General features: G+C 50.3%; 1 protein-coding gene across 2 annotated transcripts in view; it reads left to right on the top strand.

The window, feature by feature from the left end:
• Positions 1 to 250: 250 nt before the first annotated feature.
• ACSS2 (acyl-CoA synthetase short chain family member 2) overlaps positions 251 to 13,872 on the top strand; it is a 77,837-nt gene continuing 64,215 nt past the window's right edge. Inside the window, exons 1-2 of one of the 2 annotated variants that reach the window (XM_065414291.1) lie at positions 251 to 338; positions 7,995 to 8,190. In XM_065414291.1, the coding sequence (XP_065270363.1) occupies positions 8,102 to 8,190 (89 nt within the window). In that variant the 5' untranslated portion in view covers positions 251 to 338; positions 7,995 to 8,101. The remainder of the gene's footprint in view (positions 339 to 7,994; positions 8,191 to 13,872) is intronic. The other variant, XM_065414292.1, reaches the window with a different exon arrangement.

Genomic DNA, 13,872 nt, shown 5'->3' with positions numbered 1-13,872 from the left:
CTACGCAGCGCCCTGAGAGGATGAGTTACTCCCGGGGGTAGGGCAAAGCGCCCCCAGGCGGAGGCTTCCCGGGCCGGGCTCCCCTGGCACGCTGGGCCCGGGGGGGCGGCTCCAGGGGCGGGCCCTGCCGCACGGGTCCGCCCGCCTCACTCCCCGGGCGGCTCCGGCGCGGTGCGCGCCCCACTCAGTGCCCTGCCCGCTGCCCGGCTGGAGGATGGCGCTGCCGGCCGAGCGCGACGGGCTGTTCCGGGCGCCGCAGAGCCTGGTGCTGGAGGCCCACGTGCCCAGCCTGGCCGCCTACCGGGAGAGCTACCGCCACTCGGTGGAGGAGCCGCACGGTGAGTGCCGGGGCGGGGCCAGGCCTGCTTGGGCACGGAGCCCCGGCCCCGCTGTGCCCGCCGCTCCCCGGGCTGGGGCGGGACCCGACCCCGCTGCCCTGCCGGGCCTGTGCTGGGCGGGAGCCCCGGGGACCGGCCCGAGGCGGGGCAGGAGCCGGGTGCAGCCCTGGTGTGCCAGGAGCCCGCGGGGCAGAGCTAAGCTGGAGCCGCGTCTCTGGCTCCCCGCCCTCGGCTGCGGCCAGCCCCGGGCCTCTGGGCGCGGTGTAAAACCAGCGTGCAGCGGCGGTCGCCGGGCTTCGCGCCGAGACAAGTGCGGGCAGTTCCGCCGGACCCTCCCGCCTGGCGGGCCGAGCGTGGGGCTGCCCCGGGATGCAGCGGGTGCCCGTCGGGCTGTGCTGCCTGCACCAGAGCAGAGCCTTTGGCAGGCTTGACCAGCGCTTCCTCTGGAGCGAAAGCGGCGCGGGGCTCCTGCGATGGTTTTACCTGAATAACTGACAGCCAAGCCCAGAGGGGCTGGGGCTCGGCCCTGGCACACATTAAGCACTGGTCTTACTGTGCTAGTTATGCGCCGTTGTCCCTCAGAGCAGGGCTTCCTGTGTCGGGGCCTTCCGCCCTGTGTTTACCATGGGGAACCCTTGCTGTAAAGCCAGACGGTGTTTTCTAAAACTGAAACCCGTTCTCTATTCATTACCTCAAATCCTTTCCCTCTGAGCTTCATACAGCAAGGCACTGCTAGCGTGGGGAGGGAGGAAGGGAACTCTTACCGCCTCTCGAACGCTTTTCGGGCCCAGGTCTGGGCTTTACCCAGGAGGGTCAGCACTGTTATCTCTGTTAAATCTGAGGTACAGAAGCTCTTACTTCACCGGCAGCAGGCACGTTGCTAGCAGTGCTGATGGGAAGGGAACTTGGGTCTGTGGATGCAGTCCCATGCCTAAGCCACTGCCCTGTGGTGCTACCCAAGGGCTGTCTTATGCAGTGCGAGGAAGCAAAACTGCTTGAGAGTGATCTTGCTGTGACTGGTTGGAAAGGAGAGTATGCCAGAATGCTGGTGACCTCTGCCACCCCCATCCCTGCCTTTCTACCTCTCCCTAAAATGAGCCTTAGCTTTGTGGATGGGGAAAATATAATAATCTTATTAGTATTTCTGCAGTGCCCACTGTGCGCTAGATACTTTTCAAACAGGAAGGCACAGTTCCTAGTCCAAGGAGTTCACCAACTGGGCAGATTTATGGTGTATGAGAAACTAATATCCATTTGTGTCTGTGAAACCTTCTCTAACAGCTTCAAAGCTTCAGGAAGTGGCGAGATCCCCTACAACCTAGAGGGTCCCTCTCCTACAGAGAGATCCCATACAGCACCCTAGAGGGTCCCTCTCCTGGAGGGTTGGGAATGAGGAAAGGGTTGACATAAACTCAGGAAGGATTTTCTGAACCTTAGATGTGGTGTGGAGGAAAGCACGGACATTTGTGTCAGATGCTGACAAACAGGCAGTGAGGTGGAAGGTCCGGGGAGGACAAGGAATGAGTCATGGGTGGCTGTGTAGAGGGGGCAGAGTTACACAGGGCTCCGAAGGTGGAAACAAGGTTGAATTTGATATAGTGAAGGGAGGGATTGAAAGATGGGGGGGAGAGGATTATTATGGTGGAAACTGGGCATGGGGGGGAATTGTTTTAACAGCAGTATTTTGTATGGTTTGGCAGTGGGGAGGGACAAATATGGGTTTTGAGGAGGTCATTGAGGAGGCATTTGCTAGCAGAAGTAGGCTGGCTGTTTAGGGTGACCAGATGTCCCGATTTTATAAGGACAGTCCCCATTTGGGGGGCTTTTTCTTATATAGGCAGCTATTACCCCCCACCTCCTGTCCCGATTTTTCACACTTGCTATCTGGTCATCCTATGGCTGTTAGACACCTCCCACTGTCTCTGCATGCCATCTCTCCTATGCTCTCCTAGGCTACACCTCACAGGTATCTCTCTGTTGTTCTCAGAGGTAATGTACTCGGTACATTTCCCAGGGCTGTCACTCTGTTTTGATACTTCCTTATAACTAAATGCAAATTACTCTGCTTGCACAGTATAAGTAGGTGTAGAGTTTTTCATCAGAACTGTGCATGTTATGTCAAACATTCTCTTGGGTAAATGCCTGTGCGTCTAAACCTGTCAGTGAGGGTGGTGCTGTCCATATCTGAGCTCATATTAACCAGTCCATATTATGGACATACAGTTAGTTTTCGAAAACCACAGGAAATGATGTTCCCAGGAATTACTGTACGTGATTTGAAGCTCAGAATGGGATAGTGGAAAAATCTGCTTCTTGAAAAAGGGGTGGGGTTTTGTTTTGGAAAGAGTGGGCGTGTTACACAATCTGCATGGTGTGAGGACACAGCTGGAGACAGATCTAGGGTGACCAGATCGCAGGAGTGAAATATCAGGACACATTGGGCTAGCGGGGCGGGGGGAGGGGAGAGGACGACAATGACAGACACAGGTGCACAGAGCCATGAGAGGGGGCCCTAGGAAGCTGCGAGAGGGGGCCCTAGGAAGCTGCGAGAGGGGTTGTACGGCCCCTACTGCAGCCTGCACCACAAGCCACAGGGCAAGGACACCTATTGAATTCAATGAGAATTTTGCATGTGAATTGATGTACCTAGTTCTGAGATTATAAAGCCAGAAGGGATCCGGTGATCACCTGGTCTCACCGCCTGTATAGCACAGACATAGAACTTTCCCAAAATAATTCCTAGAGGATAGCTTTTAGAAAAAGCTTTTAGAAAAACACCATGACCCTTAGTATATTGTTAATCGTTAATTACTCTTACCATTGAAAAGGTATGCCTTATATCCAGTCTGAATTTTTCTAGCTGCAACTTCCAACCGTTGGCTCATGCTCTACCTTTCTCTGCTAGACTGAAGTGCCCATTATTAACTTTTTGTTCCCCATGTAGATACTTACAGTCTATAACCAAGTCACTTCTTAACCTTCTTTTTGTTAAGCTAAATAGATTGAGGTCCTTGAGTCGATCACTATAAGGCATGTTTTATTATCCTTTAATCAGTCTTGTGACTCTTCTCTGAACACTCTCCAATTTATCAATATCCTTCTTAAATTGTGCACACCAGAACTGGACACAGTATTCCAGCAGTGGTTGCACCAGTGCCAAATACAGAGATAAAATAACCTCTCTACTCCTGCTTGAGATTCCCCTATTTAGGCATCTGGTCACCCTATTTCTGTATGCATTTCCCCAGGTTTTTTGGTAAAAATCAAAACTGAACTGCCCCAGAAATTCTGGCATGTGGAATCATCGTGAAACTTGCATGGCTCCAACCCTGCCGATGAACCTTTAGATCCTCTGCACAGACTTCTGCCACTTGAGCTAATGGAGTAAGTGATGGCAGAGGCAGTAGGTTGTCATCCTATATGTGGTAGATCAGCTCTATAGGGGGATGAGACACTTTTTTTGCCACTGGGTTTCACAGATATCTGCTGACAGAAGTGGAACTGTGAAACTCAGGAATCCTGGGTCTATCCCAGGCTCCTGAATGGAGTGGTCTCTAGTAGTCAAAGACCCTTCTTCCCCGTCCCCTCCAGTCTATGTCTATCCTATTGCTGTCTAACCCGCCCCAGCTCCTCATCTGATTTCAACTGCCCCCCACTACAGCTCTGGATTCCTTGTCCCAGTTTCCTGGTCCTGTCTCACTCTCCTCTCTCCCCGCCCCCATCCCTCAGATGGGATGTTCGTTCCAGACTGGCAAAATTATAAGGCTTCCCAACATTTCAACACTTCCCATTCTAAATTTTCGGTTGCTTAACTATAGGCTAGCTCTGCCTACAACAAAGCATATTCAGAACCTCTGATTAAGGGGATTATAAGTGTAGCAGCCTCCATCATAGCTAGTCACCAAAGATTGAACCTGAGCCATCCAGACTTAAAAGCATGAGCTTCTACTACTTGAGTTCAAGATATAACTCCCTTAGCTGGTAGCTATACAGTTATCCTCTAAAAATCCACCAGAGGAGGGCACAAAACACATGTTGGACAGTGAATTACAAAAGTGCCAAATATTATTATTAGACCTGCAATACTTTTCACAATGAACATCAGCAGGGGATAAACTGGGAGTTTAAGAATATTTGGAATACAATTTTAGAATAACATTCAGTGCTGTGGTTTAAAAGAAAAAAAAAACCCGTTAAAACTCATAACTTAGCAGTATTCAGTGTTTAAAAAAAAAAAACTTTTAGGAGCTATGGGATACAAGTTAAGAATGTTGAAACAGGAAGATGTTATGCTTAGTTACCACTTGGGTAAGGCGGCGTGCTATGTAATACTTGCAAGATTTCACTGTAATGTTTTACAATATATAGCAGTGCAATGCTGATTCCATTGATATTGTTGAGCAATTCATGCTGATTTTATTTATTTCAGCCCACATCTTAATAGTTTTGAATACTATAGATCACAATTTTCAGCTCAGTTGGTCTGAACATGCAGAGCTTTAAAACTGCTATGCTCTAAACTGTATATTAACTACAATTTTATAAACCTGCATGTCAGAGAACTGTGTGCCACTACTACTAGGCAGTGGCACAAGGCAATTCAGTGTGAATCACAGAAATGTAGGACTGGAAGGGACATCAACAGGTCATCTAGTCAAACCCGTGCACTGAGGCAGGACTGAGTAATAACAACTAGACCATCCTTGACAGGTGTTTGTCTAACCTCTTAAAAAACTCCCATGACTGCTATTCCATAACCGCTCTAGGTAATTTGTCCAGTGCTTAACTACCTTTACAGTTAGGAAGTTTTTCCTAATGTCTAACCTAAATCTCCCTTGCTACAGTTTAAGCCCATTGCTTCTTTTTCCTGCATGTCCTGAGTGGGACGGGGGTGAGTCCAGGCAGTGGGATTGGGGGGAGGGAGGTCGAGGAAGTCGGTGGGTGTGTGGGGATGGACCAGGGAAAGCAGGGTGGAGGAACTGAAGGGGACAGGACTGGGACTGGGGGAGTCAGGGGGGGCTGAGGGGAGCATGAATGGGACAGGGTAGAGAGCTGTGTAGAGTGGGGCGGGGCGGGGGAGACAATGGGGCTGGGCTGGGGAAGGTCGGGGGGTTGGGGAGAGGGACAGGGTCTGGAGGGGATGAGACAGAGGGGAGCAGGACTGGAATGGGGGGAAGTTGAGGTGGTGGGACAGCAGGGGGAGTGATGTAGGTGGGATGACGGGAGAGGCTGAAGAAGAGATTTGGGGTAGGGCAGGGACTGAGGGCAGTGGGTTCGGGGTGGGAGGTACAGGGGGAACTGCGGGGGAGGCTGAGGGAACAGGGTCAGGGTGGGGGCTGAGGGCAGTGGGTCGGGTCTACACTGGCACCTCTCAGCATTGCTGTGCCGGGCGGCAGACCTGCGCCAGTGCTACCCTGGCAATGGAAGAGCCCTCAGTGGAAATGCAGACTTCATGACACAGACCCTCCTCGTCACTTCAAACCTGATGCTGCTCTGGTCAGTCTAGGCTCTTGTCACTTTCAAACCCATGCAGGGTATCTGGCTCTTTTTCAGTTCTCAGGTTAAGAAAAGCCTCTGCATTTTGTGAGGGCTTCAGCATTCACATTCCTACTTCACAAACTGTCTGCCTGACACATTGCTCCCAGGGCATTCATCTTTATTCATTATCGGCAGGTCCATCAGATTAACGAGCAACACTGGGGGAGGCAACACAATGGTGTCAAGGATTTTTAATTTTTCAAACCACTTTGGCCTCAACAGGGATAACAGCAAATCTGGACAGAGCAGATGGGTGTCAGGATGGGTTTGGGTATTTATTTATTTATTTTTTTAAGTGAAAATGTTTGGGTCTGAGCAAAGGCTGCAAACTTACCTTTGGAAACCTCTGCTGATCTTTTGCCCCAGGGGCTAACGACAGCCTGGAATCCGGGACAGATTTCCACATCCATGCAGGGTGAGATGATGGGGGGGGAGGGGAGGGGAGGGCCTGTGGGGGAGGCTGTTGGAACAGGGGCAGGGACTGAGGGCAGTGGATTGAGGGTGGGGGGCACAAGGGGGACACTGCGGGGGAGGCTGAGGGAACAGGGTCAGGGTGGGGGCTGAGGGCAGTGAGTCGGGTGAGATGATCGGGGGGAGGGGAGGGACTGTGGGGGAGGCAGAGGGAACAGGGTCGGGGGGCTGAGGGCAGTGGATTGAGGGTGGGGGGCACAAGGGGGACACTACGGGGGAGGCTGAGGGAACAGGGTCAGGGTGGGGGCTGAGGGCAGTGGGTCGGGTGAGATGATCGGGGGGAGGGGAGGGACTGTGGGGGAGGCAGAGGGAACAGGGTCAGGTTGGGGGCTGAGGGCAGTGGATTGAGGTTGGGGGGCACGGGGGACTGCGGGGGAGGCTGAAGGAACAGGGTCAGGGTGGGGTCTGAGGGCAGTGGATTGAGGTTGGGGGGCATAGGGGGGACTGCGGGGGAGGCTGAAGGAACAGGGTCAGGGGGGCTGAGGGCAGTGGATTGAGGTTGGGGGGCACAGGGGGGACTGCGGGGGAGGCTGAGGGAACAGGGTCAGGGTGGGGTCTGAGGGGAGCCCCCCCAGACGGACCTGCCAGGGGGCCAGGTGAGCCCAGCAGTGCTTATCTGGAGCGGCTCCCAGGAAGCATCCAGCAGGCAGGTCCCTCCCAGTCCCTCTTGCCCCTTCCTAGGGTCGGGTCGGGTTGAGGGGAGGGGGGCAGGGATGGGGGGGCTCTCTGCCCGGCGACTGCTGCCTGCTGCCCGAGTCTACAGGCCCCGCCCCGCTGCAGCACGCAGGGGAGTGAGACCTCCTCGCTGCCTCTCTGTGTGCCGGGGCAGGGGCAGGGCTGCGCTCTGCAGGCTCCTGCCGGCCAGGCGGGGGGCCCCGTGGGCTGGCGCCGCCATGCCGGGAGCTCACTGCGCGCTGCCCCAGGGCCCAGGGAGGGAAGGTGAGTGGCGCCGGCTTGGCGCCGTCCCCCTCATATAAGGTGACCAGACGTCCCGACCAATGTAAGGTTGGGACGCGGGACAAGTCCCCTAAAATCGGGACTTTCCCGATATTATCGGGACATCTGGTCACCCTAGACGGATCTCTTGAACATTAGAAGAAATTGCCAGGTTGAAATGTAACATACACCTCTACCTCGATATAATGTGACCCGATATAACACAAATTCGGATATAACGCGGTAAAGCAGTGCTCCGGGGGGGGGGGGCGGGGCTGCGCACTCCGGCGGATCAAAGCAAGTTCAATATAACATGGTTTCACCTATAACGTGGTAAGATTTTTTGGCTCCCGAGGACAGTGTTATATCGAGGTAGAGGTGTATTATCTCCAAATTTTGGAAGAAGGTAAAATGCTTTTACATACTTGAAGACTAGGTTGGTGGCAACTGCACCACCACGTTTTGTAATCTCAGTTGAACCAGTTTGAGTGAGTATTAGAGAGCGACTTGATGAGGGTGGTAAAGGCTGCTTTTAAAAGAAGCCTTGGCTCATGCAAACTTTCATTGCATGAAGTGTAGCAGGTTTGCAACCTCCACTGAATTTGACCCTATTTCTGTTTCCTATCAAGGACCATTGAATTTTATCTTCAGATATTAAATGTGTCTTGATCCATTTTTGTCACTTAAGGTTTGACTGTGTTACTTTTGCAGAATTTTGGGATGACATTGCTAAGGAATTTTACTGGAGGAGCCAACACTCTGGACCCTTTCTGAAGTACAATTTCGATGTGACAAAAGGAAAAATCTTTATTGAATGGATGAAAGGGGCTACAACCAACATCTGCTACAACCTGTTGGATAGAAATGTCAATGAAAAGAAACTTGGGGACAAAATTGCTTTTTACTGGTAATGTTCTGCTTTTATTATAATGTAGAAAGTGTTGCATGTAATCCTGGAGCAGTGGTTCTCAACCTGTGGTCTGTGGACCTCAGGGGGCCTGCAGACTATCTAAGGGGTCCACAAAAGGTGACTATGAAAATAAAGTTTCAGATCCCAGAAAAGGCATTCCGTTTTTCTGATCAATCAAAAGTATGTGAATACCCCCCCCCCCAGGTCAAAACCCGGAAGTGTTGTCGTTACTTTAGAAGCCCACAGTTTAGCGCCCTTTCTCACGCTGCATCAAGTGCCATGCCAAGCATGTGCAACATTTATAGTTGCATTCTGTTCAGTCAGTTTTCAGTCTAAAACAGCTATGGTAGGGGTTCGCAGACCACAGGTTGACTTTCCAAAGGGGTCCGCTCCTCCATTTGAAATTTTTTAGGGGTCTGCAAATGAAAACAGGTTGAAAACCATGGTCCTAGAGTAAAGGGTATAACTGATCCTGATTTCTATTAAGGTACATGTTAAAACATAATGACCTGAGAGGTAAATGATGGGGAGACTCCACTCTTTCCATAGTTACGATTAGAGTTAGCTTCCCATTAGAAGCTGGCTGTGAAACCTTCTCTAACTTCTTCAAAACTCCAGGGTGTGTACATGCAAAAACATGAAGTGGCGAGATCCCCTTCAACACGTTTTAACCTTCTTTGCTGGCTTGTCAGAATTCCAAAATGGCTTGGCCTAGAATTGAACATGTATTCTAGGAAGCTTGCAGTCAGCAGATGCAGATTTTCTAAATAATGTAAAAGCTATGCTGAGAAGATGGTGCATTGCTAGGGGCCTTGTGGTCTAGATGAGTAAGTGCTGGGGTGGTAGGCGGCACCTCCCACGTCTTAGTCCTACCTCAGTCACTGGCTGATAGCACCTACATACCCTTGTGAAGCAGGTAAATGTCACTTTACAGATGAGGAAACTGAGGGTCAGATACTAACTTCTGCAAAGTCACAAAGCAAATCAGTGTCAGAACGAGAGTGAAACCCACCTCCTAGCTCCAGTCTTGTGCCGTTTGGGCAAGGCCTCAGGCTCAAGGTGAAAAAGTCTGAATTTTGTGTGGAAAGCAAAGTAATCCATGGATATGTCAGTGCAGTTGAGTCCATGTGCCTTTCGTACATTCTTGTTGAAGCATTGCGTGTTTTGCTCTTAGTCCCAGGTAAAACACTTCATTGAGGAAAAGGCTGAAAGTTTAGGCCAGTAACAGTTCTGAAAACACTTTCTGTAGAGTTATTTACACCTGGAATTCCCATCCTGAACCAAAAAAGCAATTGCTAGAAAACCTGGAGTTTTGGTGCTAAGGTGCCATGTTGAAGAATACTCACTATGAGTGACTCCCAAAACGTAGTAGTAGTTAAAAACAACAAGGAGTCTGGTGGCACCTTAAAGACTAACAGATTTATTTGGGCATAAGCTTTCGTGGGTAAAAACCTCACTTCTTCAGATGCATCTGAAGAAGTGAGGTTTTTACCCACGAAAGCTTATGCCCAAATAAATCTGTTAGTCTTTAAGGTGCCACCAGACTCCTTGTTGTTTTTGTAGATACAGACTAACACGGCTACCCCCTGATACTTGACACCATGCAAGGTAGTAGTAGTTAGGCTACCTTACTCATCTTGAAGGGGTCGCGTGCTGCTGTATCACTTGAACCAGACTGCATCTGATTACATCGCATGTTCCCATGACTCCTGGTTTCTTTAGGGTCACATGCAGTCCACTGAAAAATATGTACACCTCTACCCTGATATAATGCGACCCGATATAACACGAATTCTGATATAACGCGGTAAAGCAGTGCTCCGGGGGGGCGGGGCTGTGCACTCCGGCGGATCAGAGCAAGTTCAATATAACACGGTTTCACCTACAACGCGGTAAGATTTTTTGGCTCCCGAGGACAGCGTTATATCGAGATAGAGGTGTACTTGGTTATAATATACAAAAGCTGGGTGTGGTCATTCCACACTGCCTTTCAAAGGGACACATGCCTCCAAATACAAAGATATCAGACACTCAGCTCCCCCACCAACAGATATGAACCTTTTAAGCATAGAATCCTCAATTGTGGGGCTTATGTGGTAAGAACCAATGGTAGTGTGGAAGGAAGCTTTACAGCTCTGAAGTGTAGTGCTGTAGTCAAAGTGGTACAACCCTCTAGACTGGATGAATTTATATTAGTATATTGGACCACGTCCACACTAGGGGTTCTTTGCCAGTACAGGTATACTGATCCTAGTGTGGACGTAGCTTGTACTGGTCAAAGGTGTGCTTTTACTGGTATAGGTTATTTCATACACACCCTGAGCAAAACAAGCTATACTGTTAAAAACACAATTCTGTTGGTATAATTATGTCCTCACTAGGGGCTTCTGCTGGCATAGCTGTGTCGATTGGGGAATCACACCTCTTCATGCTAACTGACACAGCTATGCTGGCAGAAGTCTGTAGTGTAGACATGGCCCCAGTAGAAAGGTACCCTAATACTGTTATAACTATTCCTGTATGGGGAGGAGACTGGTATAAGTCACCTTTATACCAATATAACTGTATCCACACAAGAGCTTTAACCAATGTAACTTCAGTAAAAAATCCCCCCACCCTAAGAAATAGTTATACTGGTAAATTTTTATTAGTATAGACAGGCCTACATGTTGGTGAAAAATATTTATTCACATACATACTGAACAAATTCTGCAGCTTTTCTAAATTTAAGATGACTCTTTAAATTCCTTTTGAAAACTTTTGTAAATTCATTCAGGTAAAAGTACACACCTTACAAACTGTATGGCAGGTTGGCGATCGGGCCAGGATTTCTATGTGCGTGTGCATGTTTTCTTCATTCAGGCTGGGCATTCCGAGTTCATATAAAGCTGCATGTAGAAGGTTCTGACAGGCAGTCAGCAGCCTACGGTTTCAACCTTCAGTAATGGTAAAAAAAGTTGTTTGCCTGAAGTTCTTTGGATTTGATTTGACAGGCTTTGTAAGAGTGTCTGACACACTCAGTGGATGTCAGAGATGTAAATATTGGTTCTGGACATCTTGCAGCACTGATGTGGTGGTGGTAAAATAAATTTTAGTAGCACACAAGGGTCATACATTAAAATATTGTTGGATAAATCTTCGGCTTGCTTATGAACATTCTAAAGCCAGCATGACTGCTTGTTCTGAAGCTGGTGTTAGAATGTCTGTAGCTATAAGATGTGCATGCAGCGGTTACTCCTGGGGGGATTCTGCACCAAAAAATTAAAAATTCTGCGCACAATATTTTAAAATTCTGCATATTTTATTTGTCAAAATAACACAATATAATCACACCAGTTTCAATTATTTTGGTAATTTATTTCAAAATACCTGTCAGCAAGTATGTTTGTAACAATACAGACAACAAAAAAGATTCAAGAAATGATTTTTGACAAATAGATTCCTCATTAAGTATATTAATACAGAACTGTGAGGAATAATTCATTTTAACTACAATACAGAAACGTATTTCCCGCACCCTGTAGAAGCAGTATAAAGAATTGGGGTAATGAAGGAGCTGAGGGAGAGGGAAGCAGGGAAGGAGCCTGGGGGTGAACCTGGAGGGTTGTTGGGTGTGGGTGGGAGAAGTATGGAACAGAGTTTTTGGGGGGTTGTTAGGGAGTTGGGGAGCTTCCCCCGTGCAGACCCTAGCTGACTCCTAGCCCCTCCCATTTAGTCGGGCATATCTGCCCCTGTTCCCATATGTCCCACTGCCACCCCCTCCACTTCCGTCCCCATGTGGCCCTGCAACCCCACTCCCATTCAGCCCCCGCCCCAGTATGTCCCCCCCACTAGCCGTTCTGAACCCCAATCTATGTGACCTCCCCAGCAGCTCCATGTGCCCCGCTCTGTCTGTCCCCCGCCCCATCCTCTGCCTCCTCACCTGGCCCTGCAGGCAGGGTGCTGTGAGGAACGCAGCCTCTCCTCCTTCCTCTCCACGGCTAGCTGCTATGGCCGGTGAGCTGGTTGCCCTCTGTTCTGGTGCCACAGCAGCACCTGGTGGGTGAAAGGTGTAACTGTAGTGCCTCTCCGGCAGAATGTATTTTGTGAGGAGAAAAAAATATCTGCAGGGAAATATGAATTCTGTGCATGCGCAGTGGTGCAGAATTCCCCCAGGAGTAAGTGGTACAAGGAACATAAGGCACATGTGGTTATGGACCTGAGGAGAATCATAGAATATCAGGGTTGGAAGGGACCTCAGGAGATCATCTAGTCCAACCCCCTGCTCAAAGCAGGACCAATCCCCAGACAGATTTTTTTACCCCAGTTCCCTAAATGGCCCCCTCAAGGATTGAACTCTCAACCCTGGGTTTAGCAAGCCAATGCTCAAACCACTGAGCTATCCCTCCCCCCAAGAATATGGCACAGTAGCTATGGAGTAGGCCTTTAGGAAGTCTGTAAGCAGGGGTTGAGAGTGTCAGAAGAAGAGCATTGTACATTGGAAACATGCACACAACTTAAAGTACTTATACCTCCCCCAGAACTAATTATAACTCTTCCCTCCACCCCCACATTAGTGAAAAGCACTCAGCCATCTCTGCAATGCAAATGTTGGAGTTTAGATCCAAGTATTTTTGAGCTATGACAGGCCAAAAAGACTCTGAGAAACGCTTCTGAAAGTCCAGACAGCTCTTCTAGGGCAGGAGTTCCCAAAATGTGGGCCACAGCCCAAAGGTGGGCTGCAACACAGTCCCGCATGGTCCGCCATGGGTGGAGTTGGGGGGCATGGTGGGGCATTGCCCCCCAAACTGTATACGTTGGTGGAGTGGTGGCTGGTGATGGCCCCTGCCTGGGGCCAGAGGAGCCCAGCCCCCCTGGAGGGCGAAATGGAGGCGGAGGGTCAATAGAAGGGGCCGGCTCCGAGAAGTGGTGGCTTCCATGGCGGCTGAAGGAGGCAGGAGGGTTTGTGGCCAGCCCCACTCCCAAGCTGCCGCACCCCGCAATGTGTGGCTGTCGGCCCCCCGGAGTATCAGCGTCACAGTCCCCATAGGGATCGAGGATTGGTGGTGGATGATTGGGACCATCAAGGTAACAGCCGGACCTGACCTGAGCGCCTGCCTCGGCTCAGCACTGGCGGCCCCCAAGCCCTTCCCTCGTTCCCGGGCAGGGGGTGGCTGTGAGGTGCACCAGGGTGCTGGGTGGGTGACTGAGGCAGGGCTGCCAGGTGACCAGCTCAAGGCACTCAACAGGCTGCTGAGGTGGAGGGTGTCGGCGGGGACTGGCTGTGGCACCTGCCTGCCCCCTTTGCCCTCTCGCTGGCCCCAGTCCCTGCTGACACGAGGGGCCATGCATGCCCCGGGGTGCCCCTCTCTCTGATGGATGCATTTTAATAGTGGGCCCCGGTGCCTATTGCAGCTGCACAGGTGGGCCTCAGGGAAAAAAGTTCAGGAATCTCTGTTCTAGGGAATCCCTAGATCGGGAAATACCTTGACTAATTTCCCTCAAACTTGCCATCAATCTCCTGTCTTGGGAGGGCTCTTGCCAGGCTAATTTGCAGGCAGGTGGTTAAATTTTGGCAAAGTTAGGTGGGAGAGAATTCAAGATTATGATGGAATATAGGTCACCAATTATGGGAGAATGACTAGCTCCAGAACATGGTGCAGATAAATATGGTATGTGGTTTTTGTCCTTTCTGGAGAA

The sequence above is a fragment of the Emys orbicularis genome, chromosome 12, assembly GCF_028017835.1.
Source record: "Emys orbicularis isolate rEmyOrb1 chromosome 12, rEmyOrb1.hap1, whole genome shotgun sequence".
NCBI lineage: Eukaryota > Metazoa > Chordata > Testudines > Emydidae > Emys > Emys orbicularis.
The sequence above is the reverse complement of the archived record's forward strand: the minus strand, read 5'-3'. Positions and strand labels throughout refer to the sequence as shown.